The sequence below is a fragment of the Phaenicophaeus curvirostris genome, chromosome 5 (assembly GCF_032191515.1).
Source record: "Phaenicophaeus curvirostris isolate KB17595 chromosome 5, BPBGC_Pcur_1.0, whole genome shotgun sequence".
Lineage (NCBI taxonomy): Eukaryota > Metazoa > Chordata > Aves > Cuculiformes > Cuculidae > Phaenicophaeus > Phaenicophaeus curvirostris.
In genome coordinates this window covers 3,422,919-3,443,677 of record NC_091396.1, presented here as the reverse complement: position 1 = coordinate 3,443,677, position 20,759 = coordinate 3,422,919, and the positions used below count along the sequence as shown (strand labels likewise).

The window sequence follows — 20,759 nt, the reverse complement described above, 5'->3', positions numbered from 1 at the left end:
ATTTACAGTTCTCCAAACAAGGAAGAACTGTGGTATAGATGGATGGATGGATAATCACAAGTGTTGCGTTGTTAACAAGGCCATTCTGCATCCATGAGGTCGCTTTGGACAGCATTTGCTTCCACTTATTGCTGACAATTGCTAAGAAGGATCAGTCCCAAAGGAAAATGGACTTCCTCAGCATTTGTCCTGCTCTTGAATTTCTTACTCTGAGGTGCATATTTTCAGCAGGCAGTAACTCCATTCCATTATCACTACTTCTATTTTGTTTTCAGATAAAGTGTCTGGTTGTGTTAGGACTTCTCAGTTAGCCTGTCTGAAGCTTCTTAAGTCATCTCCAAGGTGCTGATGGTACTTGCTAGGCAACACTCCTCAGCCAGGGACTGTTACTTCCTCACTTTGATTTGGCTGTTCCTAGGGAATTCTACAGATCCAGTCCTGTGAGCAGTGCAATCCATGCTTAAACAGCTGGGTCTTGAAGTGAGAGTTTTGAAGTAAAAAACTTGACTCATTATCACAGAGCAACTACTAACTCTCTGATGGTAAGAGTTCTCTTCTTGCAGGATCCCAGGATATAAGAGTTGCCTCTTAGGCAACTACCTCATGAAAATGTGTCTCCCCTGGGACATGTGGCAACTGATACCTCATACAGAAAAGATCTCTTTTCTGTTATTTTATGTATGTTTTTTGCTCTGCACGTTTGCTCCAAGCGGGTTGATGTTCCTCAGGATGCAAGGAGATACTTCATATGGTGGCAGCCATGTCTCCAAGGGCACGTCCTTTATGCTCCCTCTATCTTGACAAGCAGGGGTATCAGTATATTCTAAAGTACCCTGTGATTTCGTTGCACCACAGTCGTGTTTTCACAAGGAGCAGCAGCTATGTTCCACAGCTTGAGATCTGGTCCATTTGGAGGACAGAGCTTTCCTACTTTGATTCTGAGTGATGACAGCATAATATGGTTTTGGAGAGATCCTCTCTTTCCTTGAGACAGCAGTCGCACTAAATGATAGGTGTGGGAAGAACCAGGACTCTGAAGTTCACGTGTCAGTCCTTCAGCTCTGGCAGAACTGCCTTGCTGTCCTCAGTGAGAGGTGGGAAATATACTTTGGTGGCCATGTGAATTTGTTGAAAGACTGCACAGCTGACACAGAAGGTATCTTCTTTTTTGGAGAAGGTTTGTGTCCAGGCTTGGTCTTAGGTTCAACCCTAAGATTGGCCAAGTGGACTGATGCCTGCATTTGTCCAGATGCCTCCGCCACCAAGCGCTGTGGTTAGCACAAGGCAGGACACCATCCTGTTGGCTCTCAGTGTCCCAGAGTGACTTGTGCATTTTGGTACGGAGCCTTCTTTGCCATTGTATGATTTCTTCAGCTCTCTGTCTGACCTCTGTAACATATTTTCTGTCTTGGTCATCCATATCTTGTAGCAATCACTTCATGCTACGGGTGCTGAACGGCTCTCTATTAGACTATTCCTACTCCAAGGCAGTTGGAGCCTTTTTCTTTTAACCAGTGAGGAGGAGATGATGATCATATGTATCTTGCTGAAGTCGTTGGGCTTTCTGCTCAGTAATTCCTTCCTTTGCATGGGTTTGTAGTCTGGGCTGCGTGGGGGAAGAAGTTCAGCTTCTCCATTAGCTCTCTTGCCATTCATTTTGGGAGATTATGTGCTCATAAGTAAGATCTGTGAGTGAAGGGTGGTGAATTTAGATTTTTGTTACATTTCAGCTTTTCATTGAGATTTCCTCCTGCTGAGGAAACAGTTCTCCAGGAGGGTTTAAATGTAGTAACACAGGTTCTCACGAGTCATTGAACTGTTATGTCTTTTTTTTAGTTTCCCTCCCCTTTCTGTGTTAAAAATGACTGACTTTCTTTACTGTTATTTTTGCTGGAAGTGTGGGTTAAATTCAAACCGTTATGTTTGATTTTTCTTGTGCTTCATCAAAGATTCTGTTGCCTGGACGCATTTGAAGTTTTTTTCCCAAAGCTGGTATTTAAATCTTACCATAACCAGATGATAAATGTTCCTCCAGATTGAACATCTCCATGGTTAATTGTGGGGTCCTGTAGCACTGATGGAGGACGAGGTTAAGGAGAAGCTGAAATGGCACTGGTTGGCTGCCCCTTGCTTGCAAGCTAAGCATGAAAAGGGGAGGGGTATCAGCACACCATCCACAGATACTGTAAGAGTGGGGATGGACTTTGACTTGAGTGAATTTTATTTCTTGAAGTGAACTTCCTTGCAGACAGAAAGTTCTCTCACTTTAAGTAAGTATGTGGGCATACATACTCCCACAATGGGAATATACATATGGACTGCATTCCTTCAAGAACCCTGTCTACTGGTAATCCTTCTTCTGTTTTGCTTTTCACATATGTCATATAGCCAAAGGCTGTTCAGGGAGCTCTTCTTTAACTGCTGATTTGAATCGACAGCTGCCTCATGATTTCACTAGCCTCTGCTACCCTGGAGAACAAAGCAGGATGCTCTTTCACATGGAGCTTTTCATTGTGTCTCCATGTGCCTCATGGAGACCATACAATTTACATGTTTTATGACTACCTAAATTGTAGCCTGCATTGCAGAAATTAATTTCCTAGGACAGATTATTCAAACTGTTACCTTGTTGGTACTTGATTTGTCCCCAAACGTAAACCTGACTTATTATAAACACTTTGCTGATGCTTCCTTATCTGCAGTACAGGAGTTAAAAGTGAGGGAGGACTCTTTGCTTCAGGACAGATTTTTTTCCTGAAAGTGTAGCACTAAGCTTTGAATTGTCTTCAGAGCTGCCTCTGTTCTCAAGACACACTTCGCTTTCTTTGTTAGAGTTATTTTTTCTGAGCTGTGACAAACAAAGGAAAGGAAGAATCCTTTGGGAAGTTACGGCTTGATGGACTTAAACAACTAGAGTGCACAGTCTCCCATAATTCTCTTTTTCAATAAAGAGGAAAGTTTGGCCCTAGGTCTACAGTTCTCTTTTTTCCTATGGTAAAGAGAAACAAAACAAAATAGTTATCTTACAGACTTTTTTTTTTTCCTCAAGTTGTGCAAGCATTGTAACATTTCTTGCTCTGTGGTATCCTGGCTTCCTAATGAATGGCTTTCTAATGATTGTGGATTTGCCCTCTGATTCACAGGTGGGATGGCACAGCGTGAAGTGCTTGAGTGCCAGAACACTTGATTCGGATCCACGTTCTTTGTGTTGCAGAATAGAATAGCAAAACTGCTTTTATTTGTCACCTTTCTGAACATTTGAGTCCCTCGTTATCAGTATGTAGGACTTCATTTTGTCTGAAGTATTCAGTCTTTTGGCTTGACAAGTGTTTGGCAGACCTGCAAGAGTGTTTCTCATTGAATAATATAATCATAATATACCATTTGTATAATTAGGACATGCGAGCTTCAGATTCTTTAACTTAGGGTAAAATGGGACGTGAGGTCCAGACAGCTAATGAACAGAATGAATATATTGAACACAGAAATCCTGCAGCTCCTATGGAATCGTGCCAAAGAACATTGGGTACTCATAAACACATGTATGCATATATACTGTGTGGTTTTTCTTGCCTGAATGTTTTTCTCTTCTGCTTTGCTGTATTTCTGAGGCTTTACTGCACAGTCAGTCTAAACCTCTAGGCAGATCTAACAAACCAGCCAGTCCAGGCCTCTTTTGCCTCTGCTTGTATCAGTTTCTTTCAGAATATGCTGTCTGTCTTTCTTACTGGAGGGTCGTTTCTTGTTCAGAGTCATGACATCACTCATTAAACTGCACTCAAGTTTTTCTTTCTCTTCGATTAAGGAACAAGCTAAAGCCAAAAAACAAACTCCACCACCATCTCCTGCCGCACAGCCAGCTGAGCAGAAGACACCCTCAAGCCCAGTCTACGAGGTTGGTTAGAATCGCTTTCAGTACCTGATTTTTGATACTAAGTGTAGGAACCTTTTTACAAAATCCTGACATACCTCACCTGTGTTTGTGCAGGACGCAGTTTCCTATGAAGCAGAATCTGCCTACAAGAATTCCAGCGCAACGTATTCAGCTGCACGTGAACCAGAGCCCAGTTACAAAGCTGCAGAGTCAGAGTACCAGGAAGCAGTGAGTCAGCGAGAGGCAGAATATGAACCAGAGACTGTCTATGAAGTGGCAGGGGCAGGAGACCATTACCAAGCAGGTAAAGTGTTGTTTCTGGTGTGAAACACTTTAAGATAAAGATTATTTCCTTGGGCAATGAGTTAATGAATAGTTGTGCTGATAGTACACTGTCCTAGTTTTCTGAAGTCTTAGTCTGATGAGACTTTTTAGGTTCTCCACCAAGAAAGTTTAATTAGAAAAAAATACGGCTAGAACAAGGTTGAAATTACTTCACTTTTCTGGAGTGATACTGGAATAATTACAGTGCTTTCTAGAGTGGCATTTCAGAAAGAAACACAGAGGTAACCGTTTCCACCCTGTGTAATGTAGGTCAGATTGAGAAGAAAGCCCAGAAATGGAGATTAAGTGTGTGTTGAGCCAGTGCTGGCCTACCAAGCAAAAAATTCTGTCAGCACTTCTTGGACTTTGAAATTGAAGTGATGTATTCTGTGCCTGTGAGGGAGTGGAGTAATGATGTCTGAAACTAATGAACTGAAAGAATACAGTTCTTTTCAATTCCTATTTTTCTCATCTCTCCTGGTTACTAAATGAGGGGGGAAGAATGAACCTGCTTGCACTGGTAGGAAAACCTGAAAATTTTAAACTAGCCCCTTCATCCCCTCAGTGCGCATCCCTTAACAAGGTATTAAACAGTGCTATAGACGCTGACCTTGGCTTCAGTGGTTCTTTCACATTTTACAAATTTTCTACAAGGCTGATTGGTTTTATTTTATACTGTACTAAATGTCTTACTTGTGAGTGCCTCCTTTCAGGCTTTAATTGTGTGTGAATTTTCAGGCTTTAATTGTGTGTGATCCTGTTTGGGTTAGGAGTAGAATTAAGGGAGGAGCACCACAGAAAAGAGCTAGAGGTGATAGGTAGTGTGTCTCATGCTTTTAATTTGTCTCTTCTCTCTCTGTCTCTCTAAGAAGAAAATACTTACGATGAATATGAAAATGAACTTGGAATTACAGCCATAGCCCTTTATGATTATCAAGCTGGTAAGCAAAGCCCTTGTTTTTAACCCTGTCTTTGAAAATTCTGTTCCTCACGGATAAGTCTGGATTTTTCTTTTGCCTTTGATCTTGTAGGCTTTTGTAGTAATATATGAAATGAAGAAATGGAGAAATAGTAATTCAATGACTTAGCAATAGCATTGAGACACTTCTGAAAAGTGCTAACCACTGTTTCTGGGAATGGTGGGAGTTTTAAAAATCTTTTTTTACCAAGTGTTAATACTCTTCTTAAACCCTTGGCACATGTTGTTTAAAATCTTAACTGGTTAATTCTGAGGAGAAATCAAGAAAGTAAAGTCGTTCTTGGTGTGTTAGGTAGGAAATGTTATTCTAAGTTAGAAATGCACCCCATATGCAGTAGGTAAGAACCAACTACCTCATCGCTGCAGAGGATGAGAAAGCATTTGTCTTTACAGACTGTCATTCCCTGATGGGAGAGGAAGTTGATGGAGTGTCTGAGTTATTTTTAGCGTGTTGGGTTGATAGGTGAGACTGTAGCGTGGACTGCGCCTGTGTGAACCCTGAGCCTCTTTAACTCTCTCTGCAGCGGGTGATGACGAGATTTCCTTTGACCCAGATGACATCATCACAAACATAGAAATGATCGATGACGGCTGGTGGAGAGGTGTCTGCAAAGGCCGATACGGGTTGTTCCCTGCGAATTATGTGGAGCTGAGACAATAAAGACTATTGTCTACTGGTTATGCCTTAATTCCCCAGTCAATAAATCTGACTTAATACACTACAAATCATGATGCTTTTCTGAGGGTGGAGGGGTATATACATATGGCTTTTATATTTAATACTTTGCTGATGCTTTTTAAAATGTTTATGCCACAGAAATTGCTAATATATTGTAACTATGTTCTTCACTAAGGCTCTTAAAATTATTTTCATGCGTTTGGAAACGTTTCTTCTTCTCTGCCAAATTAGCAATTGTCAGAAAAAGCCTTTTTGAGGACAATTAGATGTCTGTCGTAATATTGCATGTTTTACTGAACAGTGAACAGATTTACTTAGTGTTTAAGTCAAGTCTAGTTAGTCTTCCACTAAATGTTTTCAGCTAAGAAAATCATGGCTGTGCAGGTTATTTGCATTTCCAGTACGCAGGAGTGGGGAAGATTGGGCGGGTGCATATACTTTCCTTTCCTTTTCCAGTAGTGCGTGACAAAGCAAAGAGGATGCTTGAAAGTTGCGGCTAATGGCAGTTAATCAGATACTGTCCAATATTTATGGAATATTATTATTAGGAAGCAAAAAGTCTGGTTACTTTTTCCTTCTTTTTTAAAATTAAGTTCCTTGACTCTTGCATTCATTCCCACCTCCCCAGCTCCAATCCTGCTCTTCCTGTCCATGTTATCCCAGAGGAAGGCTGCAAACTTTAGCACTGACTATCCTGAATTTCTTTACTTTTTGTTTTTGTTTCACCCTCGTCTTTTGCAGGAAAACTTGTAAAAGTTACTGTACAAGTGTTGAGTCACTTGGCAAGGTTCCTACTTGTTCAGAGGGAAACTGGCCTCCCAATCTGTGTGACAACCTGCAGGAATAGTCTCATTGGGAGAAAAAAAGGCAGGATGGAACTGCAGTTGTGTTCTGTGTGCAATACATCCTTTGTTCATACAAGGAATGGCCTGCTGTGCAGTAATGACATGTTAAGTAACCGTATTTTAGGCAAGGAATGTTAATACAAGTAATTAGATTTAAAACCCATATACATCATCTCCATTTTTAAACAGAGAGATGATTTTCTGTATGTTCATCAGAAACTGCCAGTAATGTTCTAGTAAACAACAGAATTAAACCTGTTCTTTGCCAAAACTAAAACTGACACTCATCTTTGAGGAAAGCTGACTCACTGCAGATTTAGAGTCCCTACCAAAGACAGCAAGTTGCATCTAATAGTGTCCATGTTCAGTGTATGTACTGTCTGTTTCCACCTTCTGATCAAAACAGGAATGGCAGAACTAGTGGAGTAGTTCAGAAAGAATGCAAAGAATTTTTATAAACTGTAAATTTGGACCAACACAGTATAGAAGACCTGTATAAAATGCAAAAATGTATCTAGGAAGAAGGCATCATGTTGAACCAATTATTGGATGGTTGGGACAATCTGTAATGAATGTTATGTGTGTCATGATTATATATATTTTTTTCTCCTTTTCATGGTCTCATTTCTGTGTTTTATTTGCATTACTAGGGTTGGGTTTTATATGCAATTTATTTTATCCAATTTTGCATAGAACACCTCATAGGGATATGATTTTTGTAAATTAAATATTCAATAAACTTTTTGAACCATTTGCATGGAATATTTTTGTATTTTTAAACATCTTTGTTGATCCATTATGGATGGTTTATCTTGTATCAAGCTTGTTTGGGACCAGCATGGCTTGTACGGGTAGCTGCTGCGCGATGCTTGGTCCTGTCATGAAGGGCACCCACATTCTTCTAGGCTGCTGCTGCCTTCTACGTGCTTCCCTTCCTCAGAAATCCCCTTGCTTTGTCTTTTACACTTTCTCTCCTATGGAAATATTTAGATCAAGATTAGACTTGGTGTGAACTTAAAGGCAAGATAGGATTTTTCTTAGCATCAGGATCTTGTTTTGCCTTTTATTTTATGTGCCTGTTAACTTCTGAAAGTACCAGGGAGCTGTTGTTTTGGGGAGAAGGCTGTTCCTGGTTTTCAGGAATTCCGGTGGCTGCAGGACATTGAGCATTTTTGAAAACGCAGCTATCAGTTACAATCAAATAAACTTTTACATCACTTTAAAGCTCTTCTGCCCTTGTTCATGACAGGGATCCTTAGGTCTGGTGCTTCCTAAAGCTTTCTTCCTGTGAGCCTTGGCTGCAGAAAGGTGCCTGCCTTGCTGTCTAAGCAAGTCTTATGGTTTCTTATCCTGAACTATTCTGAGAATTTGATACTTAGCCATGCACTGCTGGGAATGCCAAGAAAGAAAATCCTAACACCCTTTTTCTAAGTCTTTTTTAATGCTAGAGATTAACAGGAAATCCAGAGCTTCAACGCTCACCTCCACTAGTCCTGAAATACAGTGCATGAGAGCCGTTGCTTTAGCAGGTAGCTTGAAAACATGTAACTTAAGAAAACATGCACCTGCAGGCAGGCTTTCTGCACTGGAGGGAGGGGTTATTAAAACTTTATGCTGTTAAAGGCAGATTTGAGGGGACCCGTGTGGGTATTGAGCCTGCTGGTGGGCTTGACCTCTCCTTGGGCTTGAGCCAGTGGCAAGGCAGGGCTGGCAAGGGAACCTGAGCAGGTAGGATGGTGCCTCGCGAAAGCTTTCTGCTGGTTTTTTTGGGTGAAGGTGTTTGGGGTATGGCTGCAGGGTCTGAGGATGAGAACTGCTGCTGCCAGAGCTGCGGAAAGGAAAACAAGCCCTGGTTGCCACAACCCCGTGCCTGGCAAGAGATGAGCTCCTAGCAGGGAGGAAAAGCTCAAAGGGAGAGAAGAAACAGCACCATGCGGGAAGTCACTGTGAGTAATCTTCATAAAGAGCACTGTGGGGAAAATACTGCAGTCCTGTGTCCACCTCCTGTGTCAGAGTGAAATGGGGAGGAATTGAGTTACTGGAAGAACAAACTAGGTGACTCTATCAGCAATGTTATGAGTATTAAATCTTGGGAGCTTATTCATGGGTTGCTTTGCCTAATGGAAAAAGTTTCACTTCTAATTTAAACTACTAATCTCTGGATCACAGTGTGGCAAGATGTTCTATAACTGATTGATTTAATATCTTGTCAGGTATATTTAGGTAGCAGTAGCAGTGTTATGACTGTACTGTTGCTACTATGAGATTAGATGCCTGCGAGTCTTCAAGTTTTAAGATCACTCTTATTCATCAGCAGTAATTGCTGGAGTTCTCCAAAACACTTGCTGCTGGAAAAATCCATCCCAAACTATCCGATTTACCACCAGAAGGGCTGACTCAGCCCTCCTCATGGGTAACCAGTGCCAGCAGCCTGCAAGCCCCTTAATTTCTGTTAATGGATGTCTTACTGATTCACTGCCTGACTTTAGGGGAGCCATTTACTTTCCTAGCACATGAATTCATCTCAATGCAATCCTGTTGTTGCTCCTAAGTGTGCTGGGGCTTCAGCTGACAGAAGGCAGCATCAGTGCTGATTTTATTCACTGTCTAATCAATTGATGAGCGTACACTTCGAGTGTCATTCTTCTAAGTTAATTATAATTAAGCACATAGTAAGAACACTCAAAGCATTTTTATATATAAATATTTTACAGTATTTTATATTTTGTTTGTCTATTTCTGTAATATTTACTAGTGACAATAGTGAGAGAAGGACATAGTTTGAAAGGTGGTTACGTGGGGGGTGCATAAATTCTTACAGACACAAGACTGTCCTGCACAGCTACAATAGTCACAGCTTCACTAAATAGAGGGATTTAATCCATGTTGCAGGGCACTAGCAGCTGTTGATAGAGTGGATGGAAAGCTTCATGTCATACAAACTGACAGTACTTCCACACATTAGTCCCAATTTGTGCCTTATACTCTTCTCGTGTTAATTGTAGGTAGTTAATTGCCTTCTTTTTATGCACCATATAAATTGTCTGAATTAGATCTGCCTTTTCCTGCCAGATTGGCAGCAGCATTGCTCTCCCAGAAAACGAGAGCGCTCTTGGCTAATGTGATGTCACCATCCAGCATCTCTCATGATGATGGAGTTACCCTACACATCAAGCGGGTCACGCAGAGGCTGGCTGGATAACGAGAGTGATGAAGAGCCCCTCTGCAGCACGCAAGGTTAGGACCTCAAAGTCATTTCAAGAGCCTGCCAGAGCTTTACCAATGCATTTCTCGGATGCATTTTATCAAACCTCTCCTACAGCGGCTGCTTTATTTTTAGTCTGCACAGATGGCAAGCTTAAGAGGATGGTGAAGAATGTGCCTGCATTTGATTTATTTTATAAAAAGCCTTGAAGCTGTGGAGTATTTTGCTAGGTTTTTATGTGCAATGGATGATTACCAACTTGTTAATTTTGCCTACATTTTCAATAGCAAAAATGAGCCTAACCAGTTCTTTGACTTTTAATCAAGGAAGCAGGGAGGGGGGAGACCATGGAAAACAGAAAGTGAAGCACAGGGAAGTTCCTCTGAAGGGGTGGTTTGGCTTAGATAAGATGCATACCAGCAAAATTTTATATTGCATGTGGTCTGTGTCCTCTGCAGTTTTTCCTGAGCCTGGAAAGTTGACCTTCACTATCATCTCTGCATATTCTTATTTTTAATTCCCTTTTTTTATCAAACACCGCAAATGCTAGTTACCAAGGATATTTCTCTGAAGCACCTACTTTTAGATGAATGCTTTTGCAAATGCAGACTCAAAGCCACCTATGATTTTTCTGAGAGACTTCAGCCTATAATAGGAGCTTTCAAAGTGCAACCCACGTACCGTTGATACCCAACCAGCAAGTCGATTCCTTGTAGCATGAAACTCAAGAACCACTGCTATTTTGTGTAGTTATCTATCACCTTGCAGCAAGCTTTCTACGTTTTACAGAGACATGGAGCCTTCTTCTTGCTGCAGGCTTCCTATATTTCGCAGGGATGTGGAGCCTTCAAGCTTCAGGCTGCAATAATGTAGGACTGTTATTACATACTTGTCCATATCTCATTATCGACAGGATGCTGAAGATGTGGTGCTTAATTTTTTTACTAAATTTGAAGAAGCTTACTCAAATTCTCCTCACGTTGAGCACCTGCATCTACCATGATTTACAGACACTGCTATAAAGTTAGTTGGTGAAAGGAAAATTGATGTATTAGTCCCTGGAAAGAGGAAAAGTGCAGAAATTGATCTCGACTGTGCAATGCTAAGTGCACAGAGTACTGCCTTGGATGGCTTCCAAAAAGTGAATTTGAATTGATCAAAATAGATTTCCTTGACACGTTTGTCCCAGAATCTAGAAAGATTGGACAGAAGAGGGGCAATGCGCTTTTGACTGCCTGAAAAGTGCCTTACAGGCAGCAAGGGCAGCACCTATCCTTAAAAAGAAGTGCACGGTGGTCGAACTCAGCCTGCACAAAATCAGAGTTTCATGGCCATTTTCTAAATTAACTTACCCATTACTATTATTTAAGTAGCCAAATAATTCTAGCTATTTCAGCCGTTCCATTACCAAAGTGCACTGAAAATGAGAAGCGGGGTCTGTGCCTACAGGGAATGAGAGCTGACGGTTACCTCTTGCAGCTGAGTTGGCTTTTTACACAGCAGCCATCTATCTATACACTTACATAAAAAGAAAAGGCACTCCAGAGTTAAAAATACTGGCTTGTTAGCCTTCCCGTGAGGGATGGTGCCCAACTGCTCCATAAAGGCCCTGGAAAGTGGAAAAATCATACAGCTGCACAGTTAGACACCTTCACCTCACCTCTTTCTGCAGGGAAAGGAGGGTGGACAAATTGCAGTTGAATGAAGAATTATTAGAATGTTTTAACTGAATAAAGAAATATTGTGCTTCAATAGCATCAGTGGTTAGAGACCAGGCCAGGAAGCAGTTAAACGTGGGTACTCACACTGGAGGGACTGAGGCAGGAGCAAGTATGAGGTCAGCATCCACCCTGTGCCCACATGATTCCTCTGTGCAGAAAAGTTCTAAAAGTTACATCACCTGGTAAATTAATACTCAAAGTCTTAAGCTCACAGGATGGCACTAGCCTAAAAGGAGTCCATGATAATGTCCTAGCCCTACCGAGTAATTGATTAGTGTTCAAGTTTAGCATGAATTAGTGCATGAACCTCCACAGCTACTGCGCTATGAAAAGCAGGACTGTGCCAAGCTCCTCGCAGACTGTGTCATAACTTGTGGCAAAGCTTCTTTACCTTTGAAATATGACTGCCATACTTTCATTAGAATCATAAAATCACAGAATCACCAGGTTGGAAAAGACCCTCCAGATCATTGAGTGCAACCATTCCCATCAATCACTAAACCATGTTCCTCAGCACCTCGTCCACCTGTCCCTTAAACCCCTCCAGGGAAGGGGACTCAACCCCCTCCCTGGGCAGCCTCTGCCACTGCCCAATGACCCTTTCTGTGAAAAATTTTTTCCTAATGTCCAGCCTGAACCTCCCCTGGTGGAGCTTGAGGCCATTCCCTCTTGTCCTGTCCCCTGTCACTTGGGAGAAGAGGCCAGCACCCTCCCTCTCAGGTAGTTATAGAGAGCAATGAGGTCACCCCTCAGCCTCCTCTTCTCCAGGCTAAACACCCCCAGCTCTCTCAGCCGCTCCTCATAAGGCCTGTTCTCCAGCCCCTTCACCAGCTTTGTTGTTCTTCTCTGGACTCGCTCCAGAGCCTCAACATCCTTCTTGTGGTGAGGGGCCCAGAACTGAACCCAGGATTCAAGGAGCGGTCTCACCAGTGCCGAGTCCAGAGGGAGAAGAACCTCCCTGGACCTGCTGGTCACGCCGTTTCTGATCCAAGCCAAGAACAGAATGCCACACACAGAATGGTTTCTTGAGTTAACTCCCTTCAGATGGCCAGACTTGGAAACCAATGCAGCTCTTGGATGCAACAGCATCAAATAGGACCTAAATTGCATTCAAAGGGATTTTGTTTGCCTTGGAGCAAACATGTTGCACTGAGGTGTGTCTTTTCATTACAGGTGCTGCCCGGTCCCATGTACCCAATATCCTTTGGTGTGACATTTTTCACCAGTGAGGCTGTGCATGACACCACCCTGCTATTTGGTGCCTCCTCCCTTTCTCCAGCAGGAGATCACCTCGTCCTGCTGCTGCAGTGGGCACTGCACCTGCCCCTGTGTAAGAGCAGGTCATGTTTGCAAACCACATCCAGAGAGCTGGCTCTGTCCCTCCTTTGCTATCAGGGAGTTACCATCTCAGCTCCTGGCACTGCTGGTGTGGCCGGCATTTAATTCAAAGTACAGCATTTACTAACTTGTTTGACTCGTTTTCTTCTTCACAGTCAGGCTTCTCTAGACGCTCAGTTACGTCTGCTCACGTGGGGCAATTTCTGCATTGAAAATGCTCCTGGGAAATGCCGATGCTGTTACAGCTCTTTGGGTGACTGCTTGAACTGTATTTCTGTTGCCAGTTGTCCTCTCAGTTTTCACTCTGTGATATGAAGAAAACTCCAGTGGGTAAAGAGTCCTCTGCCACCACTTTGCATGTTGGTGTCCTCTTGCAGAGATTCCAATTCCACATCTACTTCTGATACAAAAAGGAGGACAATGGTGAGAGCGGTTTAACACTTCAGCGCAGCACTTGCTGGGCAAAGAAAGCTCAAGCATTGCCATCCTTTCTGTGAACTCCTGGCCGTGGCTGTGTAGCATCCTTCCTTGGCAAGGTAAGGCCATGATACAAGCATAAGTTTAGATGCCAGCATCTAGCAGGAGCCAATACAAAATCCTTGGGTAGCACTGTAATGGCTAAACCTATTCCCCCTCTTTAGGATGGGTAGGTCATAGCTGGACAACATCACTATGAGAGAAAGATCAGGAGAGCCAGTTCTACCTAGAATCATAGAACACTTCAGGCTGGCAGTGACCTTTACAGGTTATCTAGACCAACGGCCCTGCCTGAGCAGGGACATCTTTAACCAGATCAGATTTCTCAGAGTTGCATCCAACCTGACCATGAATGTTTCCAGAGGCAGGGCCTCCACTACCTTCTTGGGCAACCTGTGCCAGTGCTTTGCTATCCTCATTGTAAAAGATTTCTTCCTTGTATCCAGTCTAAATCTACCCTCCTTTAGTTTAAAACCATTACTCCTTGTCCCACCACAACAGATTTGACTAAGAAAGTCCATCCCCATCCTTCCTATAGGCCCACTAAGTACTGGAAAGCCATTATAAGGTCTCCCTGGAGCCTTCTCTTCTCCAGGCTGAACCACCCCAACTCTCTCAGCCTGGCCTTGTATGGGAGGTGCTCCAGCCCTCGTATCATTTTCATGGCCCCCATGACTCTTCAAATACTTTTGATTTTTTATAAACAGTTTTCACCAACCTTGTAGCTCGTAACTCTATTAGAGAATCTTGGACAGGAATCACTATTTGCAGTAGGTTTGGAAAAAAAGGGACCTACTAACTGCTGGATCTGGAGACTCAGAGCAGCTCTTTGTTTCATGATTGGATTCATCCTCTCAACTGCCATTATCAGCGCTCTCATACTTCATGGTGGAAACAAAGAAGAACAAAATTACCATCTCTTATTAATACAAAAGGTAAGCACTTTTATACGCAAGACCAGCTAATGTTCCATTGTCTGTCATACTAAGAAACAGCCAGAGAACAGTTCTCTCTCCAAGTGAGACTTCTCAGGTCCATTTGCTGTCCTCTCCTTAAGCGCGCTATTCCATGCCCTAGCTCACCTGCTTACCAATTTCCTTCAGCAGTCTCCATTCATCTATCCCACATGGTACTGGATAATTACATACTCATTTACATTAATACTACTTCTAATGTTATTATTAACATTGCTGTGTTCATTAGTTCAAGACCATTGCCCAGGGAAGTTGTGGCTGCCCCATCCCTGGAGGTGTTCAAGGCCAGGTTGGATGCGTCCTCGGGCAGCCTCATCTAGTGGGAGGTGTCCCTGTCCATGGCACATGGGTTGGAATTAGATGATTTTTAAGGTCCCTTCCAACCCAAACCATTCTATGCTTCTGTGATTATTCCCAGGCACACAGAGTGCTGTTACCATTTCTAGTAAAACAAAGTACTGAGCGTATCATCTTACCCTGAATTCATTTATTTATGCCACCTAGGAAAAAAAACCCTAATTAACTAAACCTCTTGCATCTCTCTGTCTCCCTGTGTTTGCACAATAGTGCAAGAAACCTTAATGTGGTCAACAGAGAGCACTGATAAAAATAAAAGCAACCCAAAATGTTTCTTAATGTAGCAATGCAAGAACTTAAATACAGTCTGGTAGTATTCCAAGTTTATAATAACATTTCTCTACTAAATATTGGGTGCTATATCCATTGTAATCTGGAAACAAATTCTCCAGTGAGCTCATTCCCCACTGCTTTTATAATTGCATTGCTGCTAATTTGCACTTGAATGACCTCTTCCTTCTGTAAGCCTTAGATGTCAGTTTTGGCCTTTGGCTTTTCTAGCTGAAAACTACAAACTGATACAAATTCAAATGTTCTTACATTGAAGTTATAAGTATCCTTATTATAAAGAAAATGCTATTTGTCATAGAATGGTTTGAGTTGGAAAGCACCTTAAAAATCTATCTAATTCCACCTCCCACTGGATAAGGTTGCCCAAAGCCCCATCCAACCTGGCCTTGAACGTCTCAAGAGATGGGGCAGCCGCAGCTTCCCCGGGCAACCTATGCCAGTGTCTCACTCTCACCACCCTCATTGTGAAGAATTTCCTCCTTATGTCTAGTCTAAATCTGGCCCTCTCCAATTTATAGCCATATTTATCTTGAATGCATTAGATAAAAGCCAGGAATTTAATCAACTGTTATTAGCCCTATTGCATAGGCATCATTCTAATATTTGTCTCTGAATTTAATAGTTAAGTGTATATAACAGTACACATATCCAACCCTCAACAAGTTAATATAACCAAAATACAGGTTGGAGCAGTACCTGATAGCCTAGGTAATAATTAAAAAAGACAATCGTAATTGAAGTCAGGATTTCAGCAATGTACATGCACTCGTAAATACAAAAAAGCAGCAGGAGTTTGCACCTAACACAGCCTGGCTACATCTCCAATGCTCCCAGTTTGGACACCTCCTTCAGCCAGCACTCTACACAACATTTATGATGCGTGTAGCATCCCCATGCACTTGCCATGTTTTTCTCCTGCCCCTTAGAGCAGTTTTCCTGTTTCTCCTGTAGATGTTGAGCAGAGAGGTAAAAGGAGGGACTGTATCCTCAAGCTTTACCTTTGTAGCCATTGTATGACTCTCCTGGTGGATCTGTAGCCTGGTTAGTTCAGTGATGAGAGTTCTCTAGTCACTTATATGGATCATTAAAATCAGCTACTACGTGAAGCTGTATGGGGTTTGCTCTTTTTGGGGCTTTATTTCATCAGTTACCTGCTAGTAATGCCATTCCACTGTGTCTTACTATCCAGAAGGCATCCACTTCTCCTGAATAGAAAGACGTCTGGATCTGTGCCCAGAAGACTTCACTTAAGCAGATTAAGTATTTTAGTTTTAGGTTTTATTGGGAAGCAACCATGGAAAAAAATTAATGTTAAGTAGAAAGTACTAGAAAAAAAAATAAAATATCATGTAGCCAAGAACAAGAGCTTAGTCAGGAAAAAGAAACCGTCCTGAGTTAAAAACCAAGGTTAGTAATAGCTGACCAGCTAGTGTCAGGATGGATTTCCTTTTTGAGTGTTTCAATCTTTCTCTTCATTAATGTCAGTCACCTGCCTACGTCTTCGCTTGCCTGAATTCCCCTGTAAGTGCTGTCATAGATGACAAATGCATTTGAGTGCTTCTGAAGACGTTGCTCAGATCTCTGGATAGTCTTGATGCACCATCATTCTTAACATACTGTAAGAACGTCACCATACAAGACAGTGCCGGCCTCGTGACAGCCATGGAATGTCCTGTCAGTCTTCCCAACCCCAAAGCTTCTCAGAGAAGCACCAAGACCACTAACAGGGCTGGTTTTCCTCTTTGCTTTATATAAAGCACTATTACAACCCCAAACATTCAACAGATCTTAGACTTAAAGCCAAGCAAACCAGAACAAGTTGGTTTTCTTCTGTGAAAGAAGCTGATAACACCATAATATTTACAATATTATGTGTACATTCTCTTATAATAAACCCAAGAGTCTCAAACCTTTAGGGTACAGAAAGCACAAGTTTTATCTATGTGTATAAATATAACAAGACGTTGTTGCTATTCAGCTGGATGGCAACACTAATATCCTCACTGAGAGGTTAGTCTATCACCTTTTGGGGCAAAGTGAATAATCCCCAATCACACCTTGGTTTCTTTTTGTTTCTGAATATTGGTTTTGCCTTTCAAATCTCTGAAAGCCATTCTTTATAGGATTTATTTTTTTTTACTTATAGTTGGCTAGACAGGATTTTCTCCACCTGATGGAGCATCCTCTAGTTAAAAAGTTCCCTTCATCTGTTACTTAATGGTTAAAAAAAATAAGAAAATCAACACGTTTTGCTAAAAATAAATGCAAGTGACATGACCTTGTACCATACACCTTGCAAAAGAATCAATCAAACACAAGTATTCAGGCAAAATAAGTTGAAACTTAAAATACTTACCCTAAAGCAGCAGCAAGGAAACAAATGAGAGTTCCAGCCCCAGAGCTCTGACCCCAGCTCTTCCTAACAGAGAGATGAGAACCATCCCACTTGATGCTCCTTCTCTTTTATGAGCCCCAAGGCTAAATCACATGACCAGGCAATAAACAGCCAAGAAACAGGGGAGAGGTTGGAATGCCTCTGAATGGTGCTCAGCTGCTTTTGTTTGTCATAATTTAGGTTCTCATTAGCAAGATGCCCTGAAAGAATTTGGGGTGGGTCAGACCTCACCAGATGCCAGGCCATCACTTTGGATTTCATTAACTTCCACCTAACTTAAAATACATCTTGCAGAGAGGCTGGTTGGCTCCAGTGCTTTAGCACAATAAAGAAGCACGGTGCCGTGTCTATCTGGGTGCAACTATGCTGATGCCCCCCGATGCTCGGGCACCTCAGAGACCCCTTCCCTTCCCCAGGTGAGGGGTTCAGTGCACCCTTGGCCAGTCCAGACACTGCAAGGGCCATGTGAGGACGGAGTCACATCCCCAGAGTCATTTAACAAAATCTATCAAGAATAACTTAAATTTATCTCCCTTTAACTCAGTTGATACAAAACATGGTGTTTTCTTTCCTCAATTTTATTTTTTTACAGAATATAGGATGTGATGTCATCCATGGCATAGTACATACAAAAACTCCCAGCTAGCGTGGACAGGGTGTGAGTGATGCCAAGCTCAAGCCAAAGGTCTTTAGCTGTTTTATTGATTTCTTTAAAAAGAAGAACAGAACAACCCAAGAAAACAAGCAAAACCTGAAGGTGAGGAATAACTGGCACAGCACGTGCTAACAACATCATCAGGGCTAGATGCTTAGTCCTCGAGTGGTGTAATCTTGAATTTGATCCTTAATGAGGTCAAACACCTACTTTTTGCTAACAAGATCCATCACCGTGCAGAGGTGGCAGGATTCCCTCTCTTCTGAGCAAATCATTGCCAATACTCAGCCCCTCTGCCCTGACAATTTATCAACGTTGCAGCCAAGCGTTTGGTTTTGCATCTCTCAGGTGCATATCCTAGATTTTGTTTCTCTGCTCCAGTGTTTCATCTAATGCTTTGCTATTAATCTAATTATTATTTTTTAATGTAAAGCAGGGAAACGCCGGTTTAGAGCCTCCATCCATCTCCCCAGCTATGGGGTCTCATCCCTGGGCTAGGCTTGTCTCCCACCACCCTCTTTTTTTTCCAGCCCCCTCTGTGGCTTCAGCAGAACAGCTGAAGGTGCCCTAAGGTAAGCTTCATGCTGGGAGAGATCCACACAGGACTTCTCCTCAGTTTATGAACTTTCAGCGCCTGGGGTCATGAACTCCCACACTATTCCTTGTAGGAGATTACACTACAGCCCTTCTCTTCTCACAGTTAGGACTTTCTCCTACTTCCCAATCAGAATTTATTCATTGCCAATTGGTAACATGTGTTTCCAGTGCTGATGTTCCTTTTAGTTAAAATCTTTCTCCTGGCTGTTCACCCACTCATGTGAGTGGGAAAAGCAGACATCTGATTTCAGCCTTCTATTTGCTTGGTTAAATAGACCAAGTCATTTTAAAACCTGCTGTGAGCCCCCACTCACAGTATCTCGCTAGCAGCTGGTTCCCACACCTATCTCAATTGTACTCATTGCAGATGAGCTCTGTGAACGCCCTCCAGCCCACTCATATTAATGGGGCCTTACTTCTTGTCGAAAATGCCGTGCCTTTTTCATGGCTAAGCATTGTGCAAGTCTTTATCAAGACAAAGATTTTTCTTCCTTTCTGTCACTTCCAACAGATTAGTCCCACGGATTCACAGCGAGATTTTTCCACTGGGTGCATTTCGTACGTTCAGATTTTCCCTGTTTCCATTGCAGTGGTCTTTGAAGTGTATAATATGCTGTATTGATCTTCCCTGCGGATAAATCAGCCTTGTCATCTGCACAGTTAATACATACAGTATTAGGTCTGTATCAGTGGCTTTTCTTTAAAGGGTTGAAGCTTGCCTAACAGTTCTAAAGAGGTATAAGAACACCCAGTTGAGTAAGGTCATGTGCAGAAATGATAGGCTAAAAGGCAAAGGGTGTAAATGATCTACTTGGAATCACAGAATCTTAGAATCACTTAGCTGGACCTTTGAGATTGAGTCCCACCGTACCTGTCCTCTACTAAACCATATCCCTGAGACTGTCATCTACCTGTTTTTTAAATACCACCAGGGATGGTGACTCAACCACCTCCCTGGGCAGCCTCTTCCAGTGCATGAGGACTCTTTCGGTGAAGAAATTTTTCCTGAGGTCTGATCTGAACCTCCCTTGGCACAACTTGAGGCCATTTCGTCTTGTCCTACTGCCTGTCACTTGGGAGAAGAGACCAACACCCACCTTGCTACAGCCTCCTTTCAGGTAGTTGTAGACAGTGATAAGGCCTCCCCTCAGCCTCCTTTTCTCTAGTCTTTTTTCTTTGAAAGAAATCTTCTTTTCTAAAGCTTGAAATTCTCTGTAATGCAGATACTTAGCATTATTAGAGAACTCAGATAACCTCAGGTGGAATGTAGAGCATGTCGTCTGTTACTGGGTCACTATAAAGTCTTCAGTTGAATTAAACAGACCTACAGAATGTTGCACATGTGAAAACTAACATCTATTGCTTTGTAAAGAAAGAAAATTGCTGAGAGAGAGCAAATGGAGAGTAAGGGATAGAGCATGGCTCGACATAAAAAATAAAATTCTAATCACAATATTATTTTTTCACAAATGGACTCAGAGCTCAAATTTGATGATGTTCAGATACAAGAGAAGTTATTTTTGTTTATTTTTCAGCACTACATGTGGACTAATAAAGGACACTTCAAATTGTGTTTCAACCACCTTTCTATATGTTCTTCACCAATGAGAGACTGAGAGCTCTCACCTTGATTTCACCCCTACACATCATAGAAGGTCTGATATCAAATGAGGTCACAAGATGCATCAACCAGGTCAAAACAAAATGACAAATTAATGACATGGTTACAGCAGTTCCTCACTAAGTGTTGCCTACGGGGCAGGCTCAGTAGGGTCCCATGCTTGGCAGTTCTCAAAATTCATTGTGGACACCTGAGTGCCTGTTTAGGGAGCTGTGAATTCTTTACATCATGGTAACAAGGCAACACTTCCCTCAGGATTTGTTTTAAAGAAGAACATCCTTAAGTCAAATGAATCAAAGATTTCAGAAGGCTGAACAGCAGAGGTCAACCCTCTCCCTCAAACCTCAGTTTCAGCTGTTCCAAGGATGTTGGGTTTTTTTTCCTGAATTTACAAGAAATTTCTTTGAATTGCTTTTAAGTATATAAA

The 20,759-nt window shown here is 42.1% G+C and overlaps 3 protein-coding genes across 8 annotated transcripts in view; 2 read left to right on the top strand and 1 right to left on the bottom strand.

Annotated features, from left to right (window-relative positions):
* CTTN (cortactin) overlaps window positions 1-7,454 on the top strand; it is a 28,952-nt gene extending 21,498 nt beyond the window's left edge. For 4 of the 6 annotated variants that reach the window (XM_069857411.1, XM_069857407.1, XM_069857413.1 and 1 more), the window contains 4 exons: window positions 3,806-3,895; window positions 3,989-4,178; window positions 5,068-5,139; window positions 5,702-7,454. In XM_069857411.1, the coding sequence (XP_069713512.1) occupies window positions 3,806-3,895; window positions 3,989-4,178; window positions 5,068-5,139; window positions 5,702-5,838 (489 nt within the window). In that variant the 3' untranslated portion in view covers window positions 5,839-7,454. The remainder of the gene's footprint in view (window positions 1-3,805; window positions 3,896-3,988; window positions 4,179-5,067; window positions 5,140-5,701) is intronic. The other 2 variants (XM_069857412.1, XM_069857408.1) reach the window with 1 other exon arrangement.
* Window positions 1-20,759, bottom strand: part of SHANK2 (SH3 and multiple ankyrin repeat domains 2) — a 515,992-nt gene that overhangs the window by 135,820 nt on the left and 359,413 nt on the right. The window lies entirely within an intron of this gene.
* The window catches only part of PPFIA1 (PTPRF interacting protein alpha 1), a 254,395-nt gene that overhangs the window by 83,767 nt on the left and 149,869 nt on the right, over window positions 1-20,759 (top strand). The window lies entirely within an intron of this gene.